The sequence below is a fragment of the Anguilla rostrata genome, chromosome 3 (genome assembly GCF_018555375.3).
Source record: "Anguilla rostrata isolate EN2019 chromosome 3, ASM1855537v3, whole genome shotgun sequence".
Lineage (NCBI taxonomy): Eukaryota > Metazoa > Chordata > Actinopteri > Anguilliformes > Anguillidae > Anguilla > Anguilla rostrata.
In genome coordinates, this window is record NC_057935.1 from 12,137,557 (window position 1) to 12,159,856 (window position 22,300).

Consider the following 22,300-nt stretch of genomic DNA (forward strand, 5'->3'; position numbering starts at 1 on the left):
AAATTTTACCAAGTATCTATTTTTGCACACATAAACAATACATTAATTCAACATAGGGACATTGTATGTAATTTCTCTTTCATTATGCAACTTATGCATAACACATTTGTATTCAAATTCAATGTGATCTTGGGTCAAATGGTCTCAGAGTCCGTTTTATGTCATGACAGCAATCTCAGTGTTGGTGTGATTAAGATATTCAATGGAAAAAAAGTTATTTATCATACATTGTAGCTTCTGCAATCACGAATACAGTACGTGTTTTTAAAGCTACACGGACAGCTAGACAGACTGGAAACCGACAGAAGGAGCATTTGTATCTGGAGATTTGATGACTGCAGTCTGGTGCAAAGCAAGACATTTTAAGTGGGTAATAAACTTAATCACACGGAGGTATTCTATATGTCATCAGTAGCCCCTATGAAGGAATACCTGCTGTCGTTGTCAAGCTCGAGGAGGAAAAAAAACCCTTGGTCGCGACTGTCTTGGTACGTCCCAAGAGACATGCCAGTCGTAAAGCTGCATATCGATCATTCGTTGTTGATTTTAAGATTTTAAATTTTACGTTTATAGAACGATTCTATGCTTCGGGTGCTTTTATGAAGCTGCGCTGTTTCCGTATATGGTGAAATACGCTAGCATAGCATGTAGCAGTATACCGGAAAAGGCGTTCAACGGGACTTCCGCTTTATCTCCCACCCTAGTGTGACAGCGCCTGTAGTGCGCGTTTGTATGTATGAAGGAGGGCGACAGAGGGAGTAAGTAGCGTACACAGTTTGTAAACTGAAGCAGACGAGTCAGACAGCACACTTGGGTATATAGCGACCATGGAGTACTATGTTGCAGTGCTTGCACAAATGTTGGAGATTGCGTGTTAGTTTCCAAGATCTAAAAGATAGTGATCTAAATGTATAATTTACCCATTCGTTTTATGATTTAGTATTGTCAGGATCCGAGAAACGAAGCTGAATGTATTTCAGACACAGAGCTCTAAAACGGGTGCACAACTCTGAAAACTGAGGTGAGTGTGCTTTGTCACTTTTCATATTACGCTACTTCTATGCACCGCTTCTTGCCTTTTCCTGCGCACTCTCCAGATTCATGTTCGTCACCTACAGTAATATGCTAGTTGCCACTATTCTTGACGTGAACAGAAATGTCATCGAACAAAGACTGAAGGGGTAGCTAGGTAAGATACTCCTGCCTAATTAGGTTTCATCTTAGAATTGCTATTCTGCAGAACTTTATGAAGTTGCATGGGCTGCACCTGCTGTCTACGACTGTAAAAATGTCCTGTGTGTTTAACATCATGTAACCTTTAATTTCCTGTTCAATACAGCTAGTTACGTGCAAATTGGTAATACGTTTGACACGCTCATTAAACAGGTAGGCCTAGGAAATCCTAGCGTATATGTTAGCAATAAGAAATATTATTGTGATTTGTGCTCTCAAAAATTGTGCATGGCATTGCATTTAGCAATTTGAAGGATTTCAGAATTCTGTTTCAAGACGTTTTCAGTCCAACAAATATATGCACACACACACACACACACACACACACAAAGTGCCCTGAAGTATGGTGATGGTCGAGTGAAGTACAGTGAGGTTTTTTTTCTATATTCTTAAGGCATTTGAATTTGAGGTCAAAAGATGGATGAGACAAAACTGCTGGCAATCAGCTTTTATTTCATGGTATTTAAATGCTTCTCCAGGCCTTCACTGCAGCTGCAGTGTTTCGGGGTGTGTTGTCTTTAGTATCCTCTCTTGCAAGTAAAATGCATGCTCGATTGGATTAAATCAGATGACTGACTCTTTTTCCCATTGATGTATGCGACCCCTTCCTCCCTATATCAGCGATAGGGTGGTATGTTTTTGTATCATGGGATGCTCGTTCCTTTCTCCACTCTTTCCGGTTTCCACCGTTTTGGTTGATGTTTATTTTGGTTTCACTGATGTTCATACAACTTTGTTCTAGAACCTCTCTGGCTTAGTGTTTTAATATTTATTGCAAATTCTAACCTGGCCTTTTGATTCTCGCTGCTGATTAGGGGTTTGCACCTTGAAGTGTCACCTCTATAATTCTGCTCTCAATGTCTTCTGCGTACAGTGGCTTGTAATATTCTCACCTCTGCCCTCTGCCCACTTTGTTCACAGTTCTTTTGGTTTATCTGTCATTCACTGTAGTTGTCTTCCTCGGCCGACCTGTAAGGTGTTTATTTCCACCAAAGGGTCATTTCCTTTTCAACGCTTTCCAAACTGCTGTACTTTTTGTACAGCAGAAAATATTCCAGTTTCTGTTCCTTCTTAATGAATTATGTTATCTCAGTTTATAGATTAGTTGTTTTTCAGCCATAGTTCTCTTATTTTCTTGATGGCGTATGCCTCTGATTCCAAATGCAATCTCCACAGATGAAAACAAAGCCTAAAACCAAGACTAGACACTCACGCATGTGTGAACAATCCGTTCAAAAGGCAAGAGCAACAGTTAACACCAGTCAGTCATCTATTAACTTAATTTTGCACAACTAAAAATGGGGGGACTCAACGCGAAAACAACTGTTTCTGTAAAATGGTAAAACTTATACACATGTAAATGCCATGAAATAACAGCTGATGGTCTGTACTGTTGTCTCATTCACCCTTTGATCTGAATTCCTAGTGCCTTAGTTATATAGCAAAAATGACAAATTTCACTCTGCCATTGTCATACTTTTAGATGGCACTGTATATGCATATGTATATATATAGCTCTACAGAGCTTTTTTCCTATTTGATGAGACATTCATGGTTCATTGAGTTGGAAAATAAGCTATGTAGTTTAGATAATGCATTACCTTATTAATAGATTGCTGTACTCTTCACGTCAAGTAAGTGAGTGAACTCCAGTGACGAATCTGAATGGTTAATGAATGCATAAGTTCCATTTAATTTCATTACTTTAAAATGCATATATTAAGATGGAGAAATTTAGTAATACTCCTAACACAACTGCATTTCACATTCTTCCTTTTTAAGGGAATCGGAAACAAGGGTTTCTTTGTTTCCATTTTGTCTTCTTCCAGATGGGCAGAAATTCAGAAATTCGTGCAAAAAAAAATTTCTTTTTTTGTACAAAGACCACATAGAAAGATTGAATTAAAGAAGATCTTGCCTACATCGCTCGGTTAAGTGTCCCCACGCCTGTGTTGTCTGGGGGATCTGGAGGAAAACTGCCAGAGTGCCAGAGCAGACGCTGTTCCCACCTGTTCCCCTGTGGCTCCGTTTATTGCCCTGATAAACAGCCGTCAGGCCTGGTCACCTGGGACGGAGGGACAGAGCTGCTCGCTGGTCACAGCTGAGGGGGCTGCTCGCTTACACAGGACCTGCCTGACAACCTGTGGAGGGAAACATGAGTCTCCCCCCTTTCCTGCTAACTGTTGCTTCTTGTTTTAATGAGTTGGGCGAAATCCTCCAATGTGTATGGTTATTCCGTACTGCAGTTCCTGAATAGGCAGTCACTGTGGAGGGCTCACAAGTGTGTGCACATGCAATCACACATGCACACAAACACCCAAACAGACACACAAACAAACACTCTCGCACACACACAAACAAACACACACACACACACACACACCTCGGTCAACCGCATGCCGCCCTTCGCCCTGTGTGCTATCGATCACTCTCACTTCTCCCCAGTCTTCCTGCACAGGGTGCATCCACTTCATTATTATTTCATGTGGAGGGTGCATAATGAGACAGGAGGTTGTTTTTTCTCTTTAGGGAAAATCATATAATTCACTTTAGACATTGCAGTTGATTTATGATAAGCCAAACAACATAAATCAACAGTTAGCGTGATTGTTATGTAAACACACAATGCACAATGCTGGGTTTTATGGCCATGGTCTGTGATATGGTCATGGGTAAGAAGGGGGTGTATTTCCCCATCATAAAATTAAGTGTGTTTCCTTTTACTGTCCCAGGCATTATAGAGGGCACCTGTTCAGGGGGCAGACTTGAGACTGCTGAGGCTTTGAATGTCCCCTCCATTTCTCCATAGCTCGGGAGCAATCCTCTCAATTCTCTCCCCTGCTAAAGAATGAACAGTTCCCGAAGGAAGCAGCTTCTTCAGCTGGCCTGGAATGCAGTTTAAACTGAAAGGGTTTTTGGTCTGCAGTGCAGATGAGACATCTTCCCCTTTTGACTCTGATGCCATTTTTGGTGTCCATAATTAGACCCTTTGTGGCAAGGCCGCGGATGACATCAGCGAGGGAGAAAGAAAGCCAGCCGACCGCTTCTGCCTGCTAGGGTGTCATTAGTATTTTCTCCTCCGTTTGCGCGGGGCCTCGCCCCTGCTCTGGTCAGCTCTGTTTAATGTGAACCTATTTTTATCCGCCGTCAAAATACGCGCGCAGGCCCGGTTAGACGTGCGAGCGGGCAACGGGGCCCTCAAGTTTTCTTCTTCTTCTTCTTTGCAGAGGGAGAGAAGGGCCGAGGAGACGGGAGCACAGCACCTCAGCTTTCTTTTCTGACCCCATGGGCTGCTCATTCTGCCTGTGTGAAGCTTCATAAAGTTTAATAGTTACAAACGACAACAGACGCAAATGTCATGGGCCTATAATTAGGACTGGAGAACACAAGTAGTCGATGCTTTCGTTGGTGCAGTAGAATTATGGAGTGTTGTCCCCCCTTCAGAAGGTGATGCATGAAATGCATTAAAATGGATACAATGGATGGTGCTGGGGTAAACTGACTGGATGAATGACTGAGTGCATTTGGACAGGCTTCCACTGAAGAGCAGGCATCTGCTGTGTCCAGAGTGGAACAGCTGCTGCTGTCCGGCAGTATGGGGAGGTTTAGGCAGGAAAACCCACAAGCCAAGCCACCCAAACGCTATATTTAAGATGTTTTATTTAAACATGTGTAACCTTACCCTCTGAAGGGAAGAGGATAATGGTCAGAGCCAAACAAAACGCAGAGAGCCAGCGCATCCAATCGCGAACGGGAAAGAGCGATTTGTTTCTGGATCAGTAAAATGCGGGTTGCTTTCCCGACGGCTTATTTATTTTTTTCCTCTCCACGTCGGGTTTCATTCAGTCCCTCGCTAACAGCACGTTAGCGCACGCTGCCGCGATTTGTGCTCGCAAATCAGCAAAGCCATCCTCTGCTCACTTCTTTGTGATCAGGGGAAAAGATGCTTTCGTGTGATTTTTTTTTTTGACCTACTTGTTTTGCCCCCTTTTTAGTGACTTTGTGTTTACTGTGAAGTGCCTGTGTCTTCGGCAGGGTTTTGAACCTTGGAACCTTTATTTGGGTGAGAACTTCGGCAAGATTCTGAGCACCCTGTTGGCTGTAAACATCACTACTCAAGGTAAGACCCCTCCCCTCATCCCCCTTCTTCATCATTTTATTCAGATTTATTCCTTTTTTTCAGGTGGCAGCATAGCATACTGGGTAAGAAACTGTTCTTGGAATTTGAAAAGTTAACCTATCAGGTGGATCACTGCTGTTCTCCTCCATTAACCTGAATTGTTTCATTGAGAATGCCCAGCTTTTTAACTGGATACTTTGTAAAATATTGTAAGCTGTGGAAATCGCTTTGGATATGGGCAAACTAAGCAAATAATTCAGTTCCTTTACGTATGCAGTATGTCTGTAGATTCTGTGGTGCAAGTCAACAGTGAAGAAACTGTCGAGTGTGGCATTCAGAGGCACATGCATCTTTGATGTAAGGAGGGTCACATTACAGCGACCCACTGTTTGAGATCGCAGGGACACGAGGGCCTGGCCACTCGATCCGCCGCTGTTTCCGAATGTAAACCTTTTTAACGTTGCTGCGTCTCGCCGATGATTTTCTGCTTCTGTTGAAATTGTATGGAGCTGAACAGAGCCACACAGATGGTTTGAGCCACTGCAGTGTTTAAAATATCATGTGGTCCCCTAGTGCAGTAGTCCCCTGGCATGGGGAAGTGTGAGGCTTTGCTACAGATCAGTGTGTTCCCCTTGTGTTGAGCGTTGTGGTCTCCAGGAACACGCAGGTTATTTTTTTTCTGTCAAATTGACTGTCAACAGTTTTAGTTCAACTTTTGTATTTGGTGCTGTTAATAAAATCCATTGAGAGCAAGAACTTTTTTCATACATTTTTCATATTTTTCCGTACATTATTTATCTCAAAAATAGGTTTAAAGATTTTACAAATTTGCTTTCAAGATGGGCAATTACCTTATTTTGCCTATGATCACACTTTCTTATTTGCCTGCAATAATCTTTAAAGGCCTCTGCTGTCTGATTTGCTGGTCTGCTGCTGTGTATCTTTGAGCAAGGTTTTAGTAAAAGTTTCAGTCATATTAAACTGTGACGGTCAGCTTTTTGAGTGATCTTGTATTTGTTGATACAGATATGGCAGGGCCATATCACTTAACCATTTCATCTCCCCATCTGAGTCCTGCTCTCTGTGGCTTCTAAGGTGACAGTTGATCTTGTGCCATTTCCTGCCATCTGGGTCACCTGCGGGTTCCAGGTGGCAGAGGCTGCCATCACGACTGGTGGCTCACGGCTGTCCCCTGGGCCGCTTGGCTCTGAAACCCTTACCACCTGTAGCTGGCAGATTGGTTGCCTTGCCTGACCCAGGCTGCCAGCAGGCCTCATCTGCGATGAGAGGATAAGATGGGGGGAACCATGATGACTGGGCCCCCACTGGATTAGCCACCAGCTGCAATCTGCTCACCTCTGCCCCCCCACAGTCTCATAGTTATAAGTAGGATACGCAATTAATCCTGTAACCCGGATTGTCCTCACAAATGTGTGTATGCAACAGGGCCGGTGTTCTCCTACTTCCTCAGTAGGTGAGACTGGGAAGATTATGGGAAGGTGTGTCCAATGATTTCAGCTTGGCAGATCATTAGCCGCACAGTAGAAATTTGAATTTACAGCAAGGACTAGCTCCTTTTTTTTTTCTCTCTGTCATTGTAAAAAAATATGTATGAACTTGCATAGAAATTGAATGTGACCCCATTTGATTATTTTGGTTTAGTTATTTGCTTGTCAGACTCAGTAGAACATTGATTAAAATGAAATATGATTCATTTTGGTTTCACTTGCCTACAGGCAGGAGTAGGCCTCCTGTGGGGAAAGTAGGGCGGAGGGAGGGCGGCAGTGTCTTTGCTCGCTGCTGGAATCGCGTGCCGTCCTGAAGAAGCGCAGTGTAAAATTTGGGTTGACGGCTGTGCTGTGATGGAGCGGTGATGTGGTACATTTGCCTTGCACTGCCCCCCGAGCAAGGAATAGACTGTGGGTAACAGTGAGAGTTCAGAAGGGCACATTATTCATTCAGATGGGCTACGGCTCTAAAAACAGCAGTAATAGTAGGGAAGGTGGAATCAAACGCACTCGCAGGGTTCACCGTGTGCCCCCCCCACCCCACCCCGGCAGCACAGATGCAGTTGTACGGTTTGGCGTTGCCAGCTCTGACCCTGCTGTGATAACTGTGGTCTCCTCCTCAACCCCCTCCCATGAAAAGGCACACGGCCAGCTCTCACAAGTGGTCTGCAGACTCTACTGCTTGAAAGGAAAATTGGCCTTGCTTGTGGAAACTGCTAATTTCCTGTTTTGCACTGAACCCAATCAAGTGATTTCTAAATTTAGCCCCTGTTTGATAGTAATAATATTAATTTGCTGTTGTACATTGCCTTTCATCGTGTGATCACAAAGCACTTCGTAGCAAAGGACAAAACTCACGTCAGCCGCTGTCAGTGTGCAGCGCTCAACTGGGTTATACAGGGCAGCCATTTTACACCAGAACTCTCACCACATTTCAGCTGAGGTGGAGAGAGAGGAAGTCATAAGATAAGTAAAATGGAGGATAATTCGGCAGACAGGTTGAGAATGCCGGGTTGTGAATATTGCCCGGACATCAAGTAACCCCCTCAGTCCTTGCAATAATGACAGTAATCTCTTAAATGACCACAAGGAGTCAGGACCTCAGCTTGGATATCTCCATCCAAAAGAGGGGTTCTGATAATTTGATTGTCCTAAGTCCTGATATGTGTGGAAGACACCATGTGACATACGTTCTTATAATAGCCTACATCCCTTCAGTAGACCCCTCTAACTAATTAATGGGATGTTTTCCATTTCTGTTCTTTGGCAAGCCTTTTAGTGTGTATTTTTGTTGGTCGCTCTGGATATGAGTGCCTGTTGTTGGCTGTTACAATAAGATTTTTATGTTTATGAACTGAGGACGGAACTGAAACCATGCTCTCCCCTGAGAGTGAATAAGACATCTTGGGTATCAGTTTTGTTGTGTGCAAGCTTTGTCCTACATGAGGTGACACGGACGTGCTGTGGTACACCTGCACACTTTCCCCAAATGGGGCCAGAGTGACAATGCCTGCGCAGAAATGTGTGATATTAAAGACAGCCAACCCGTGTGTGCCCACAGTATGATAGACTGAGCCCCTTCTTTTTGTGCTTTAACATGAAGCGTTGGTGTTCACGCTGTGCTCCTGCCTGCAGACTGTGTCTCTGAGAGGCCATGCCCCCGGCCCAGCGCTTCTGCACCCTGCCTGGCTTCCTGTGCACGCTTTATGCCCTCGTGCAAGTCTAACAGGTCCCTGCGCAGACAGTCTAAATCTGTGGTAAGGCTGCCACCCACGCACATGCACACACAGACCCACATGCGCACATGCACACACATACATACTGTATACATACCCCCACACATACATACACACACATACACACACAAACGTACACATGCACACACACACACATACAAGTGTACACATGCACACACACACTTACTTTTCCAACAACATATGCATACTGCATAAGCAATCCAAACATGTTAGAGAAGCTCATTATCCCCATTGCTGAAACTCTGCCGGACTTATTGGGAGTACCTCAAGGGCTTGTGTTCGGACCTGTACTTATACATATACACCCAATGAGCAGTATGAGCGGGTGTCAGCCAGCCAGGTTGGTTTGTTTATACCAATAAACCCCCCCCCCCCCGTCTCGTTTCTCGCTCCCCAGGAGATGTCGGAGAACGGTGGCGGCGGCGGGCAGCTGCTGGTGAAGGCCCGCTTCAACTTCAAGCAGAACAACGAGGACGAGCTGTCCTTCGGCAAGGGCGACCTGATCTGCGTCACCCGCCAAGAGGACGGCGGCTGGTGGGAAGGCACCGTCGGCGGCCGCACCGGCTGGTTCCCTAGCAACTACGTCCGAGAGGTCAAGCCCTCTGGTCAGTGGGAACAACGCTCACTCACTCGCATGCTTTAGTGCTTTTCATTATTTTACTGGTCCTGAAAGAGTCTCAGAGGTGAGCGTGAACGCACATATTGGGAATTCCAACTGCGTAACCGCCGTTTTCAGATTTATTACTGTAGCTTTATTCGTTATGGTAGCTTTATTTCGAGTGCCGTTTTGGTTGTCATGGCGGCTCGCCGCACTGCACGTCAAACTTGGAAAGTGTGGCAAGTCGAAAGATAATAATGATGAAGTAAAAAAAAAAAAAAAAAAGGTAAAGCAGTGTGTGGCTGCTTCTTGTGGGCGAGTGCCAGGTGTGCAGACACTTTTCACCAGACTGTGATGTGGACCTGCCCTTTGCGGTCGGGGGGTTTTGAAGTGGTGATTGATGAAGAGCAGGTGGCGGGAGGCTTTGAAGGCATCTAGCTCTGTGCATGCATGAGGGTGTAGTTTTGCGAGGCACCTGTCAGTCACTGACTGTGTGCGTCTGTGTTTGTGTTCTCCAGAGAAGCCCATGTCTCCCAGAGGTCTGAAAGGGTTTGAGTTGCCCCAGCTGACTAAGAACTACTATAGTGTGGTGAGTGCCCCCCCCCCCCACCTCTTTTAACCACCAGTACCCCACTGTGTGTGAACTCTCAGCTTCTTACACCAGTGTTTCATAGACTCTCCTTTCGTACAGCACCTCTGAACCCAGAATCATTGTCCTAATTCACATAAACCTCCCCTTGTTCATGTAGAACAAGGAAGGTGGAATCCTTTTAGTTGGTTTAAGTTGGTTTAACACCTTCAATTTTATTGCTTAAGCCTATTGCGTATGTTATAAGATTTTACGTAAGGTGTTGGAGAAATGTGTGTGCATGTGTGTGTTTGTGTGTGTGTATGAGAGAGACCAAGAGAGAAAGAGAAATGTGATATCATTTAAATATAATGATTGCATACAAATATATATATATTTTTTAAAACCAAAATGGTCTATGTATGCTTTAGCAGTCATTTGAGTCTGTAATGATTACCAGCTGTGTAACTTCTGTTTTTAATATTTAACAAGCGTCTCCCTTTTGATTATGTTCAATTTTTGGTCAGAGCGAAAGCAGCGCTCCCGTTTGTCATTCATAAATGTTTTCTCCTGATACCTCTCCCTAAGATCAGATGCTATTTCTCCAGGCGCCATGCTGAAAGTAGCCTCCCTTTATTTACCGAGCTTCCATTGGCTCCCTGCTCCTGTACGATGGCATTAAAAGCCCTACTGGAGTCTGCGTTTGCATTTCATCATAGCCACACTGGGTCGCATGCAGACTGTCGGGTCATTAATTCCTTTCCTGCTGCTCTAGTTTTGGTGCTGTCTGTGCCTCAGCCTGCCTCAATTATTATAATCACTTTAAAGTTAGTATCAATCAGAGTAGTATCAATGCTGGTGCTCCATTCAGATGCTCTCATTTTCTTATTCATCTGGAAAAGTATGAAATAAAAGGATGATAAATTAACACATGCCTTATTTTCCCTTGATTAGTTATATTAATTTTATTCAGAATACAGAAAATGGAGGGAGCCTGCTGATTTAAGTATAGAATCCAGGTCAGATTACACGGTGGCTCCTGTTCCTCGTCGCATGGAAGGCTCATTATGCGTTGCTTTGATAGTCTTCCACTGAGCATTCTCCCTGCTCAGATAGAGAGGCGTGTCTAATGCTCTGATTGGCGTTTCCCATGTCTCAGGTGGTCCAGGACATTCTGGAGTTTGAGCGAGAGTTTGTGAAGGAACTGCAGGCCCTGCTGGGCTGCTACCTGCGCCCCCTGCAGGCCAGCGACAGGTGAGGGGGCGGGGGCGGGGCGGGGGGGTTTGTGGAAGGGAGAAGTGGGATGGTGAATAAACACAATTATCAGCTGACCTAATAAACCCTGCTCCCAGGAGAGCCACAACACCACAGGCTTTCACAGATGTTCATAAATTACTAAACACCAAGAGCGCAGTCATTTAAAGACCCTAATGAATGGCCCAAATTAGCTGTCAGGTGACTGGGATGAAAGACTGTCTGTAACTCCATGCTGGCTGTGCTCCTGAGCTTCCTCCGTACTGTAGGAGAAAACATGGATAGGGGTTAGATGAGCTTTACGTTTTTAGCTTTTTAAAGTCTGTTAGTCTTCAAATATTCAGCACCCCGTGCCGTTTACGGACATGAGAATGCATGAATGGTGAGGACAGGCCATTCAGCCCATGTTGGCACACAAGTTACCTACAGACTCAAAATTACCCAGCATCGTGCCAAGCCTGGACTTGAATGCTCCATGTTATTGCCTTTATCACATGATCTAACAGGCTCTTCCATACATCACATGACCTAACCAGCTCTTCCATACATCACATGACCTAACCAGCTCTTCCATACATTACATGACCTAACCAGCTCTTCCATACAGCAAAATTTTTTTTAAAAAAGCACTTCCTCGTGTCAGTGTGTAATTGATATTCTTTAGCTCATTTTCCAACATTTTTTCCCCCCTTTTCATGTTTGTAATGGATGTCATTAAAAAATGGAATGGGGCATTGAAACAACTGGACCATCCTTTCCCGTTAGAAATGTGTGGTAATTGTAATTGAGCAGGCTATCCAGTGCAGACAGCACAAGCCTGATGGGGAACCTGGAAGACGTCCTGACATTTCAGCAAGGCCTCTGTGTGGCCTTAGAAGAGTGTGCGAAGTAAGTGGTTTTTTTTTTTCATTTTGTTTTATTTTATTTATTTATGAGTACCGATTACTGTGTTTGAGGGTTTCTTGTCTAATCAAAAAAGAGGCTGGTTTTTCTGTGATGTCAGACAATGTTCCTCTTTGGGAATGTTATGCACTGAGGAATTTTTCAAATTTTCAAAGTTTTAATGTTTTTAATATAATTTTTCAAGCATTTCAGTTGAAGCAAACTGTTGCTTCAGTAACGAATAGTTTCTTCTGCCTCTTGGGTTTATTTGCAAATTAATTACAAATTTTAGTTAACTTGCCAGCCTGTGACGGATGAAGCTATGCTTCCGCCTTTTTGGTAACTAGTTTAGAGAGAGAGTGGCAAAACGGATTTGGGAAAAGAAATTGCTTGTATGTAGATCTAGCGCACAAGGCTAGCAGTATGGTTGGAGATGCTGAATAAATAAACCTCATTATATCACCAGCTAACATGCGGTTGGCTTGCATCACGTTGAAATATCTCTGGGTGTCCTCAGGTTTAACTGACCTACAGCTGTCAGTGAGCACATGGAAAAGTGGCTTGTGTTCTCAGTCTTTTGTGGTCATGCAGCGCCCTCTGTTGGTAAACAGGGAAACTGGCAGTAGACAGTTGACAGCCTAATCCATTTGTTTTTGTGAACACTGTATATGTTATGAGTTCATGTAAACCTCTTTGCCAGTAGCCCCTCCCAACCCCTGTTGAGGATATCTTTATATTTCTCTCTCTCTCCCTCTCTCCCTCTCTTCTTCTCTCATTCCCCCAGAATGCCAGAGGGACAGCAGCGTCTGGGTGGCTGTTACCTGAACCTGTTGTGTCAGATCAGGGTGCTGTACCTGTCGTACTGTTCCAACCATCCCTCTGCTGTGTGTGTGCTCACTGACCACGGGTGAGTCCCCTGGACTTCAGCACTGAGCCAAAGATTCACCACAGTCACCAGATGCTCAGCACCTACACTTGTTTCATTCGGGCTTGTATGAGCTGAGTGTCTGGTGGGTCTGCAGGATCTGTGGCTGAATTATGACTGATGCACACAGGCCGGATTGTGCCCCAGTGTTGGCCAGAGGAGCAGTCACGGAGATGGATGATTCACAGCAGAGACATTTCAGCCTTGTGTGTAGGGGACTGATCAGTATAAATGGTCTCAGTGTAGCATAATGGTATTACACCTGGGCTCAAATTAAAGGTTGTGGGCTTTATTCCTAGCTGGGCTGCTGCTGTTGTACCCTGAGCAAAGTACTTAAACTGAATTGTTTCAGTCAAATATGCAGATATATGAAGTAAATTTATGTAAAATGCAATCTCTGTAAGTGGTTTGGGACTGCTAAATGGCATAATATAAATTATATTATGTAATTTACGTTTAGCCCTCTGGTTGTTTTTAAATAAATACATGCTGGGAAAAGTCTTGATAGCCCCAAAAAGGATATTTTAGAAAATAGTAAATAGTGTTTAATCTGGTAGAACATTATAAGGATATTACTATGGTTCAAGTTCTGTCCTATCAGCTGTTTGACCCTGTTTAGACCAGGTGAGGGAGGTGACCAACCTGGGAGGTCTTGTTATTACTCCCTATTTAATTGAGAATTTTAAGAGGTTAAACAGTTACCTCAGTTCACTTGGTATAATGGGTCTGATCTGGTTGCTAATTTTAAGGTGAAAACAAAACCTGGCAGGCCCTGTCGCTCTCCTGGACCAGGTTTGAGGACCTCTGATGTAGAGTGTAGATAGTAGGATTTACTACTTCCCTCATAGTTCCACTAGGTGGCAGCCTTTATGTTTCTGTAAGTGGTGAACCCAGTAAACTGTTGCATTGCGTGAAAATGTTGACCTTATGGAAGGCTCCCGTAAATGATTTGTACAAACAAATTATAGCATAATTGCCATAATTTGACAACAGAATTGACATTGACATAGATTTCAGAGCTCGCTGTTCACACACAGGAACAGCTGCAACTTTCATGGCAATTGTATTTTTTGTGAAAGGTGCTATTTTTAAAGATTTTTGACTGTGGTATGTGGTCTCTTTAATGTCAGTGTAAATATCTTATTTTTGTCTGCTGGTCGTGTTTGTTCAGGTAACAAAAGAGACATGAGGAGAGCAGGGAGAGTGAAACAGGAAATTGCTCCCAATCTAACAGGATATCAGTAGCTGCGGTTTAACACAGAAACAGAGAGCAACCGTTCAAAGATATGCTTTCCTTTTTCAGAGCATAACTCATTTGAATTAAACATCACTGGCAGCTTATGCAGGAAATAAGCAAATTTAAAAAGAATTGCTCATCAAAATGTGTGGAACATCTGTTTAAATATTGTAGATATTGATATGGATCCCATTAACAGTTTTTGGAGTTTTAAACTGGAATTTAAAAGTCAATAAAAAAAAGTTAATAAAGTGATGAATGCCTGGCAGAGGATTTATGATTTTCATTTATTCATTTAATGAAAGTACCTGAATTCAGCTCATAGGCTGTCTCATTGTCATTGATAGATGTTTGTGTGTGTGTGTGTGTGTGTGTGTGTGTACGTGTGTGTACGTGTGTGCGCACCTGCGCGTGTGTGTGTCTTTGTGTGCATGTGTGTGTGTGTGTGTGTGCGCGTGTGTGTCTGTGTGTGTGTGTGTATATGTATGTGCATTTGCGCACTGTTGTGTTCCAGTGAGGAGCTGGACAAGTTCATGGACAGCCAGGGGACCAGCGGCCCCGGGGTCCTGACCCTGACCAGCAGCCTCAGCAGGCCCTTCATGCGGCTGGACAAATACCCCACCCTGCTCCAGGAGCTGGAAAGACACGTGGAGGTTAGCCTCCCTGGCCGTGTCATCACATTTAACCTCCGCTGCTCCTTAAGCCTCCACAGCTTACAACTGTTCCTTTACTACGTCACTGCCATGCCCCCCTCTCCATCTCTGGGCACACTCTGCTGCCTTGTTTTGGTACTACAATAGATGAAAACGCCACCACTGCCCTTGTGTTTACTAAATAAGCTCCTGTAGGTTGGAAGTGAGATGAGTGATGAACAGATGTAAAATATCACTATTATTTTAATGATTGAAAAACTTTTTTCCTCCTCTTCTAGGAAGCCCACCCAGACTATAGCGACATTTTGAAAGCCACAACGGCCTTTAAGAACTTGGCGGTAAGTTCCGCTAACTGCCGCTGGACCTCAGGGACCGTGCGCTCTTCGGTGTCTCCTGCCTGTGGCCACAATATAATACAGAGGCATTCTGTTGCACCGATGCTATTTCATGGCATAAGGTTGCAATACCATGGTAATGTCTGCACCACGGATAATAACTGCCCACCATAAATGAATATTAAAATGCAAATGCACATACTATTATAACCTTTATCAAGTAAGAACTGCTATGTTGTGGTATTTGTACATCTACTAAGATAAAGGTGAAATACGTGATAGGTGTTCGTTACTTATGCAGTAACATTAGATGCCAGCAGAAGACCAGTGGTGTTCAAGCAATTAAATTAAAATGGAGAGATACAAAACTGGGGGAAACTGACACATACATATAATGTATATTAGCAGTCAGCTAATAAGTCAAATGCTTTATTTACTATTATCCAATTAATTTAGTTGGCAAGACATGCAATGCCAGTGATATTTGATAGGTATAACAAGCTTTCATTTAGCTTACTAAATTGTTGAGTAATTAATAAGCTGTCTGACTTGGTTGGTAGATAAAAAATGTTATAATCACCATTTTATTGCACATTACCACCACACTACTAAAGCTGTTAAGAACCTGTTGTACTTTGAAGAGTTGGTGGACCTATTTTTAGGAAACTAAAAGCCACTTTCACTCTTGCAATCGTTTTATGTTGGTTTGGGCAAAGGAGTGCTCCATTTGTGAACTCCTCCATTGGCTCTGTGATAGTGGTCTTTGAAATGAATTTCTGTGGCATAGAAGATTAACAGAATGCGCAGAGTAACTGCCATGTCTGCCTGTACTTGAATTTGGATTGTGTTTGAACAAATCGGGGAGTTCTGGAGGAGAAGTTGCTTCTAACCTAGTTTATGTAGCCAGTATTATTTGGGTCTTGATTTGTTGTTTTTTAGCCATTGTAACCTCCTGAAATATGTTAGAGGTTCCTGAGGTATAGACCATTTTCAAAATTGGTTGTCCAAATATATTTGTACCACTAATTACCTTAGGAGTCAAATGCATCTACAGCAAAGTAATTGAATCCTTGTCATTTTCACAAACTTTTCATTCTTGTTTTATGCCTTGGTCCATATGTTCCTACGTATATTTTTAGTATGGGACTGAGACGTGGTGGGTAGACGTGTACCGAAAGCGGTGCTTACTCGTGGAGGAGAAGCGGCATGTTTGAGGCGCAGAACGAAAGCAGTTTTAGAGGCGTGGGCGGCGGGGAGCTGTGACTCAGTATTCCTGCAGCCCCTCCTGCAGGTTTCCCTAAGGTTACCGCACCGCTGGGCTGCCACCCGCATGTGCATATGCACCCTCTCTCACCGAGATGGAACATTGTGGTAACATTATCTAACCTTTGGTTCGCTTTTTTTTTCCCTTCTGTTGGTGGCATGGGAAGTACGCATTTTTTTCTTCTGTAGGTTTGACACTTCTAAAAGGGAGAAAAGTGGATGTGTATTTTTGTCTTCATGGGTTTGACTAATGTGATGACAGGCTAGTTACATCTTTGCCATAGACAATGGCATTTCTGTAGACCAGCCTGTGTAGCATCTCGCCGCCATGTTGAAAAATGTATTGGTAGCTTTACTCATGACTAGTATCGTTGTGTTAGACAACGTTTTTACGTGTTTCCCTTTGAGGTACCGGTGTTTGTGTTGTGTTTTAAATTCAACGTGTCGCTTCCTCCTCCTAGCGTCCCCTTTTGCGCCCAGAGTTTGTTTCATTATGAGAAAATATTTTGGGGATTTTTTCTGGTCATAATAATGATGAAAAACTAAGGAGGCATATTGCTTTGGTTTGGAACAATGCATGTCTTTTTCTGTGGCATTCTATATCTGGCTTCTTTTTCTGACTGTTTACTTTTGTTCTGACCTTTCTTTTGTGAAACACTTGGCTTTTCCCCCCCTCTCTGTATTCAGCTATAGTCCTAAGACACACCCCTTTGTCTAATTTTTACATTACTGTACGATGCATTTTTTCTAAAAGGAAAGTCTGACTTCTTTCCATTTAGCATGTGCCTCCTTATCACCATTGATGCAAAATGCAGATGCACTCATATATGGCACAATTGAGTGCTGCTTCATATTGCCATGTTCAGTTGGCCAGTCAGTCTGTGACCCTAAGGTCATACTGCAGGGGATTATGTCTTTTTCATTTTTCATCCCCTTTCATGCAGAACCAGTATAGTCTGAGAAAAGTTCCCAGTGCAGCCAGCCAGCTCATCCATACATGATGGAACCCTTTCCTTCTCTCCTTCTCCATGTCGCTCTCTGTCTGAAACTCTTCCTCTCTTTCCACCGTCTTCCCCTTCCCTCATTCTTTCCTCTTCCTCTCCGTCCGCTTCTTCCCTTTTCTGTCCTTCACCCGCTCTGCACCCTCTCCTTTCCCTCTCTCTCCCTGCTGTATGTTGCTCCCTCTGTTCTCTTTCTTATCCCCCTCTTCTCTCCTTCACCCGCTCTGCACCCTCTCCTTTCCCTCTCTCTCCCTGCTGTATGTCACTCCCTCTCACCTCCATCTTATCCCCCTCTTCTCTCCTTCACCCGCTCTGCACCCTCCCCTTTCCCTCTCTCTCCCTGCTGTATGTCGCTCCCTCCTCACTCTTATCCCCTCTTCTCTCCTTCCCCGCTCTGCCACCTCTCCTTTCCTCTCTCTCCCTGCTGTAGCCGCTCCCTCTCACCTCCATCTTATCCCCCTCTTCTCTCCTTCACCCGCTCTGCACCCTCCCCTTTCCCTCTCTCTCCCTGCTGTATGCCGCTCCCTCTCACCTCCATCTTATTCCCCTCTTCTCTCCTTCACCCGCTCTGCACCCTCTCCTTTCCCTCTCTCTCCCTGCTGTATGCCGCTCCCTCTCACCTCCATCTTATCCCCCTCTTCTCTCCTTCACCCGCTCTGCACCCTCTCCTTTCCCTCTCTCTCCCTGCTGTATGTCACTCCCTCTCACCTCCCTCTTCTCTCCCTCCCCCACAGTCTCAGTGCCAGGACGTGCGGAAGCGCAGGAACCTGGAGCTGCAGATCGTGTCGGAGCCGGTGCGAGGCTGGGAGGGAGAGAGCATCAGGTCTCTGGGTCACGTGATCTACATGTCCCAGGTGCACATGCAGAGTGCGGCCAGTGAGGTGAGCGAGTTCGAGAGGCAATTCACCGTTCGCAAAGTAGCCGTTCAGCTGACGCGCTTAGCCAGAGCGACCTTGGGAGTTCGCCACGTCGCTGAGTGCGACGTGTCACAATCGCTGCAAGCAAAACCACAAACCTTGCTTTAAAAATAGCTGTTAGCAGCGTAGCACAGTATGAAACTGGATTCAAAGATGGTAAAATTTCAGTGTTTGATTTTGTTTATTTTTTGTAAGAAAGCAAGGGACGGTTAAGAGCACCCTCTCAAGTGATTTATGTTGAGGGCTCCGGGGAATTCTCTTGCAGTTTGGGGGTTGGTGGGGGTGTTAGGGCCTGCTGCCTAATGACAAGGGAAGATGTCTCAGCCATGCGGCCATTCTGCTGCCCTCATCTTGGTAGTGCCCCCCCCCCTTTATTTTTTTTGTTTTCACTCTGTTTGACAGTCAGGAAATGGCGGTAGGCCAATGGCTTCTCTGTCTAAACCGTAGCTCCCCAGGTGAATGTTCTTCAGCAAGCACCCTTGAGCAGAGACATTGCTAAATATTTCAGTGTCTCTTCACTGGCTGTGTATCCTTCAGTGCCATCTTCTGTTCAGGAAAAAGTGAAGGTCTGTGCTTCAGCGGCTTTTGACCTTCATTTTCCTGCAAAGTTTTATGATAATGTCTTCATTGAATTTGCAATCTGTCACCCTCTAAAAAAATGGAAGGGGGTCCAAATATAGCATGCAAAAGATGGCCCACTTTCAGGTTGTGCATACCTTTTCTGTGAAGGGTAATGAGGGGAAACTGAGCTACTGTGGGCAGCTAGCGCTACCACAGGCAGGAAAATCGTCATTTACATTTGCTCTGACTGAATCAAAATCTGCTTCAGTATTTGCTGGCATTTCAGATATATTCCATCTCTCTTCTCCCTCTTGGGTTAGCTGAATAATTATTACTTGGCATGGTTAAATTTAGGTGTGCCGTTTCACATAAGCCATCATCAAATGAACTGGTAGCAACATTTTATTGCTATTGTCAGAGTGCTGATATGATGCTGATAGTGGCTCTCCTTTGTGTGTGTGTCTGTGTGTATGTGGGTGTGTGTGTGTGCGTATGTGTGTTTGTATGTGTGTGTGTTTATGCGCTTGCATGCTTGCTTGTGTGTGTATGTGTGTACGTGTGTGCGCGTATGTGTGTTTGTGTGCCTGCGTGTATGTATGTGTGTGTGTGCGTGCATGGGTGCGTGTGTGTGTGTGTGTATGTGTGTGTGTTTATGTGCTTGTGTGCTTTCTTGTGTGTGTGTGTGTGTGCACGCATGTGTGTGTTTGTGTGTGTGGTGTAGGATAAGGAGGAGCGCTACTTCTTGCTGTTTCCCGGTGTTCTGCTCATGCTGTCAGCCAGTCCTCGCATGAGTGGATTCATCTACCAGGTGAGAAACATGGAAGGCAAAGGTAACTCACGATGGATGAGTGGATAGATGGATGGATGGATAGGTGGATGGATGGATGGAAGGACAGATAGATTTCTTTATATGTTTGTTTTGCATTCACTTCATCCACACACACACAATACCCATCAGAATCCCACTCCTTGTATAAACGAGTCAGCCCTGTGCCATCTGCAATTAGAACAACAGGTGTCCGTCTTTAACCTCTTCCCAGGGAAGGTTACCTCTGACGGGGATGACAGTGAGCAGACAGATAGAGGACGTGGACAGTGCGCACTTCGCCTTCGAGATCTCAGGTGTGTGCTGCCAAATGCTCAGGACACCTCTGGCACCTCTGAGATGTTGTTCTCCGTGTGTCCGAGACCTGGAGGTCTGAACTCATCATTGGTTCCTCTGTGGCTTAACGTAGAGCTTGTTCCACATGGTCCAATGCCTATTTGCAGATGTTAGTCAGAATCTACTTTGCTTCCTCTCCCTTTAAGCTGGAGAACAGACTCCCCTTGAGTTATACTAACAGCTGCATTGGCTTCTGAGGTACTGCGTAAGAAATGAACAATCACCAACAATTATTAACAAAGAGCGATTTTTAAATAAAATCTGGAAATATAAGCCAGGGACAGTGGCTGGTTAGCTGGTCTGGCAGGTTCTAAGCATACACTAAGGCTAGGATTCAATCAGTATTCTGTTTTTCCTCAAGTTTGCCTTCAATGCGTACAGTTTGGCAAGTTACTAGCGTTGATTGCTAAACTAGCAAAATCATGTTTGTGAAGAAAAATGCAAACTCTGCCATTTAATTGTGAGCTGGAAGATAAGCATGAATGTAGATTAAATCTAGGCCTACAAGTGGTGCTTTCAGTGCTGAATCAAGTGTTATACGCAACCTGAGTCATTTCAGAGAATGGCCACTACCATTGAAGAGTCTGATCTGGTCGATGTGTGGGTTTTGTGTGTACAGGTAGCATGATCGATCGCATCATGGTGTTCTGCAGCACCCAACAAGAGCTTCAGGAGTGGCTGGATCACCTGCACTCTCTCACCAAAGGAGGCAGCCCTGGGGGCACCATCAGTAAGGTAACACCATGGAGGAGGCTCCCACAGCCGATCTGACTACAGGGGAACCGAGAGAGTCAGTTTTAATACAAGCAAATCAACAGAGAAAGCCTGAGCTGTGAGATTCAGTCAAAGCCAGTGATTCAGTCTGAACATAGAGATTCAGTCAGAGAACCAGAGATTCAGTCAGAGCACAGAGATTCAGTCAGAGGACAGAGATTCAGTCAGAGCACAGAGATTCAGTCAGAGAACAGAGATTCAGTCAGACCACAGAGATTCTATCTGAGCAAAGGCAAACCAGCAAAGTAAGCCTGGGCCCAGGTATACTGAGTGAGTCAGTTTTGGCATGGGGAGGCTGTCTAAACACAGGCGAACTAAGAGGGCCAGTCACATAAAGAGAGTCAATCTGGACACACAACCTGTGACTGGTTGTGTAGCTGAGGTTAGCGAAGGAGGAAGTCCTCTGTCTAACTCCTTATCATCACTTACTAACGCTCCTTATCTTATTGGTTAGGCTCTATTTCACATTCTCACTCAATCGTAACCAACCTAAATATGTAACATATCTGGACCTATTATGTGGAAGACTTGTGTGGTGTGGTCAACCAAATTGCAAAGCATATGTCGGTTTTTTTTGTTGGTGTCTGGTGTTGATTCTGGTTCCAGAGCTGTCCTCTGGCCTGCGCTGAGCACATGATCCACACTATATCCCACTCCATCTTCTGTGAATGTTTGCTTTCTTTACCTAAATTCAGAATGCTGACAGCAGACACGGAAGCGCCGCCGGCACCCCCAGCCACCAGGGGTACGGCTCTCCCGCCACAACGCGGGGACCCCTGGAGCCCCCGAAAACCAGCAAGCCCTGGTCCCTGAGCTGCCTGCGCCCCGCGCCGCCCCTCAAGCCCTCTGCCGCGCTGGGCTGCAAGGAGGTAGGAGACCCCCTCCCCCGTATTTCTGTTTTGGTGTGTGTGTGTGTGTGTGTGTCGGCGTGTTTCTCAGAAAAGAGAGCATGGAAAAAAACCCAGCAGCACAGCCTGCATAGGGAGGCCTGTTTAGCAGGCAGTGTAGGAAGTGCGGTATCGCTGTGACTAAGTACGAGGGGCCCAGGGTCTGTCCTCAGCCCACCGGTAGAGCCTCAGGGGGGGCGGGGGGGGGGGGCGGGCAGGGGGATGCAAAATGATGCAAAAAAATTCCAGCAAAAAAATGATGCCAAAAAAATTCCAGCAAATGATGTGGCGTAGCTCTTTGCATGTAGCATCTTAATTACACTGCTGGCTGCAGAAACGCAAGTGTGCTCTAAGCCAGAGGTGTCCAGTCTCATCTCACCTCACAAAGGGCCAGTGTGGGTGCAGGTTTCTTTTTTTGTTGTCTTTTTTTAGCAAAGCACTATGACACCTAATTCAACTGAACTGTTTGTGGTGGCAAAGAGGTGGGCTCTTCATATAAGATTGAACACCCCTGCTCTAAAATGCTAAACAGTGGTGAAGTGTAGTTCTGGTATGTGCAGTTAACAACGTACATTTATGTGACTTCACCACAGAGTGTGAGGCCTCTGTTGGACTGGTTCCAAGACGCTGTTGCCGCAAGACATCTTACTCTTTCCTTCCAAACA

General features: G+C 44.8%; 1 protein-coding gene across 3 annotated transcripts in view; it reads left to right on the forward strand.

Annotated features, from left to right (window-relative positions):
- Positions 1–682: 682 nt before the first annotated feature.
- Positions 683–22,300, forward strand: part of LOC135250183 (rho guanine nucleotide exchange factor 6-like) — a 32,195-nt gene continuing 10,577 nt past the window's right edge. For 2 of the 3 annotated variants that reach the window (XM_064326232.1, XM_064326234.1), the window contains exons 1-15: positions 683–1,021; positions 5,269–5,353; positions 8,497–8,618; positions 9,016–9,223; positions 9,735–9,805; positions 10,944–11,038; positions 11,831–11,926; positions 12,705–12,827; positions 14,597–14,735; positions 15,014–15,073; positions 18,069–18,215; positions 19,534–19,620; positions 19,853–19,934; positions 20,594–20,709; positions 21,444–21,617. In XM_064326232.1, coding sequence (XP_064182302.1) covers positions 8,568–8,618; positions 9,016–9,223; positions 9,735–9,805; positions 10,944–11,038; positions 11,831–11,926; positions 12,705–12,827; positions 14,597–14,735; positions 15,014–15,073; positions 18,069–18,215; positions 19,534–19,620; positions 19,853–19,934; positions 20,594–20,709; positions 21,444–21,617 — 1,449 coding nt within the window. In that variant the 5' untranslated portion in view covers positions 683–1,021; positions 5,269–5,353; positions 8,497–8,567. The remainder of the gene's footprint in view (positions 1,022–5,268; positions 5,354–8,496; positions 8,619–9,015; positions 9,224–9,734; positions 9,806–10,943; positions 11,039–11,830; positions 11,927–12,704; positions 12,828–14,596; positions 14,736–15,013; positions 15,074–18,068; positions 18,216–19,533; positions 19,621–19,852; positions 19,935–20,593; positions 20,710–21,443; positions 21,618–22,300) is intronic. The other variant, XM_064326233.1, reaches the window with a different exon arrangement.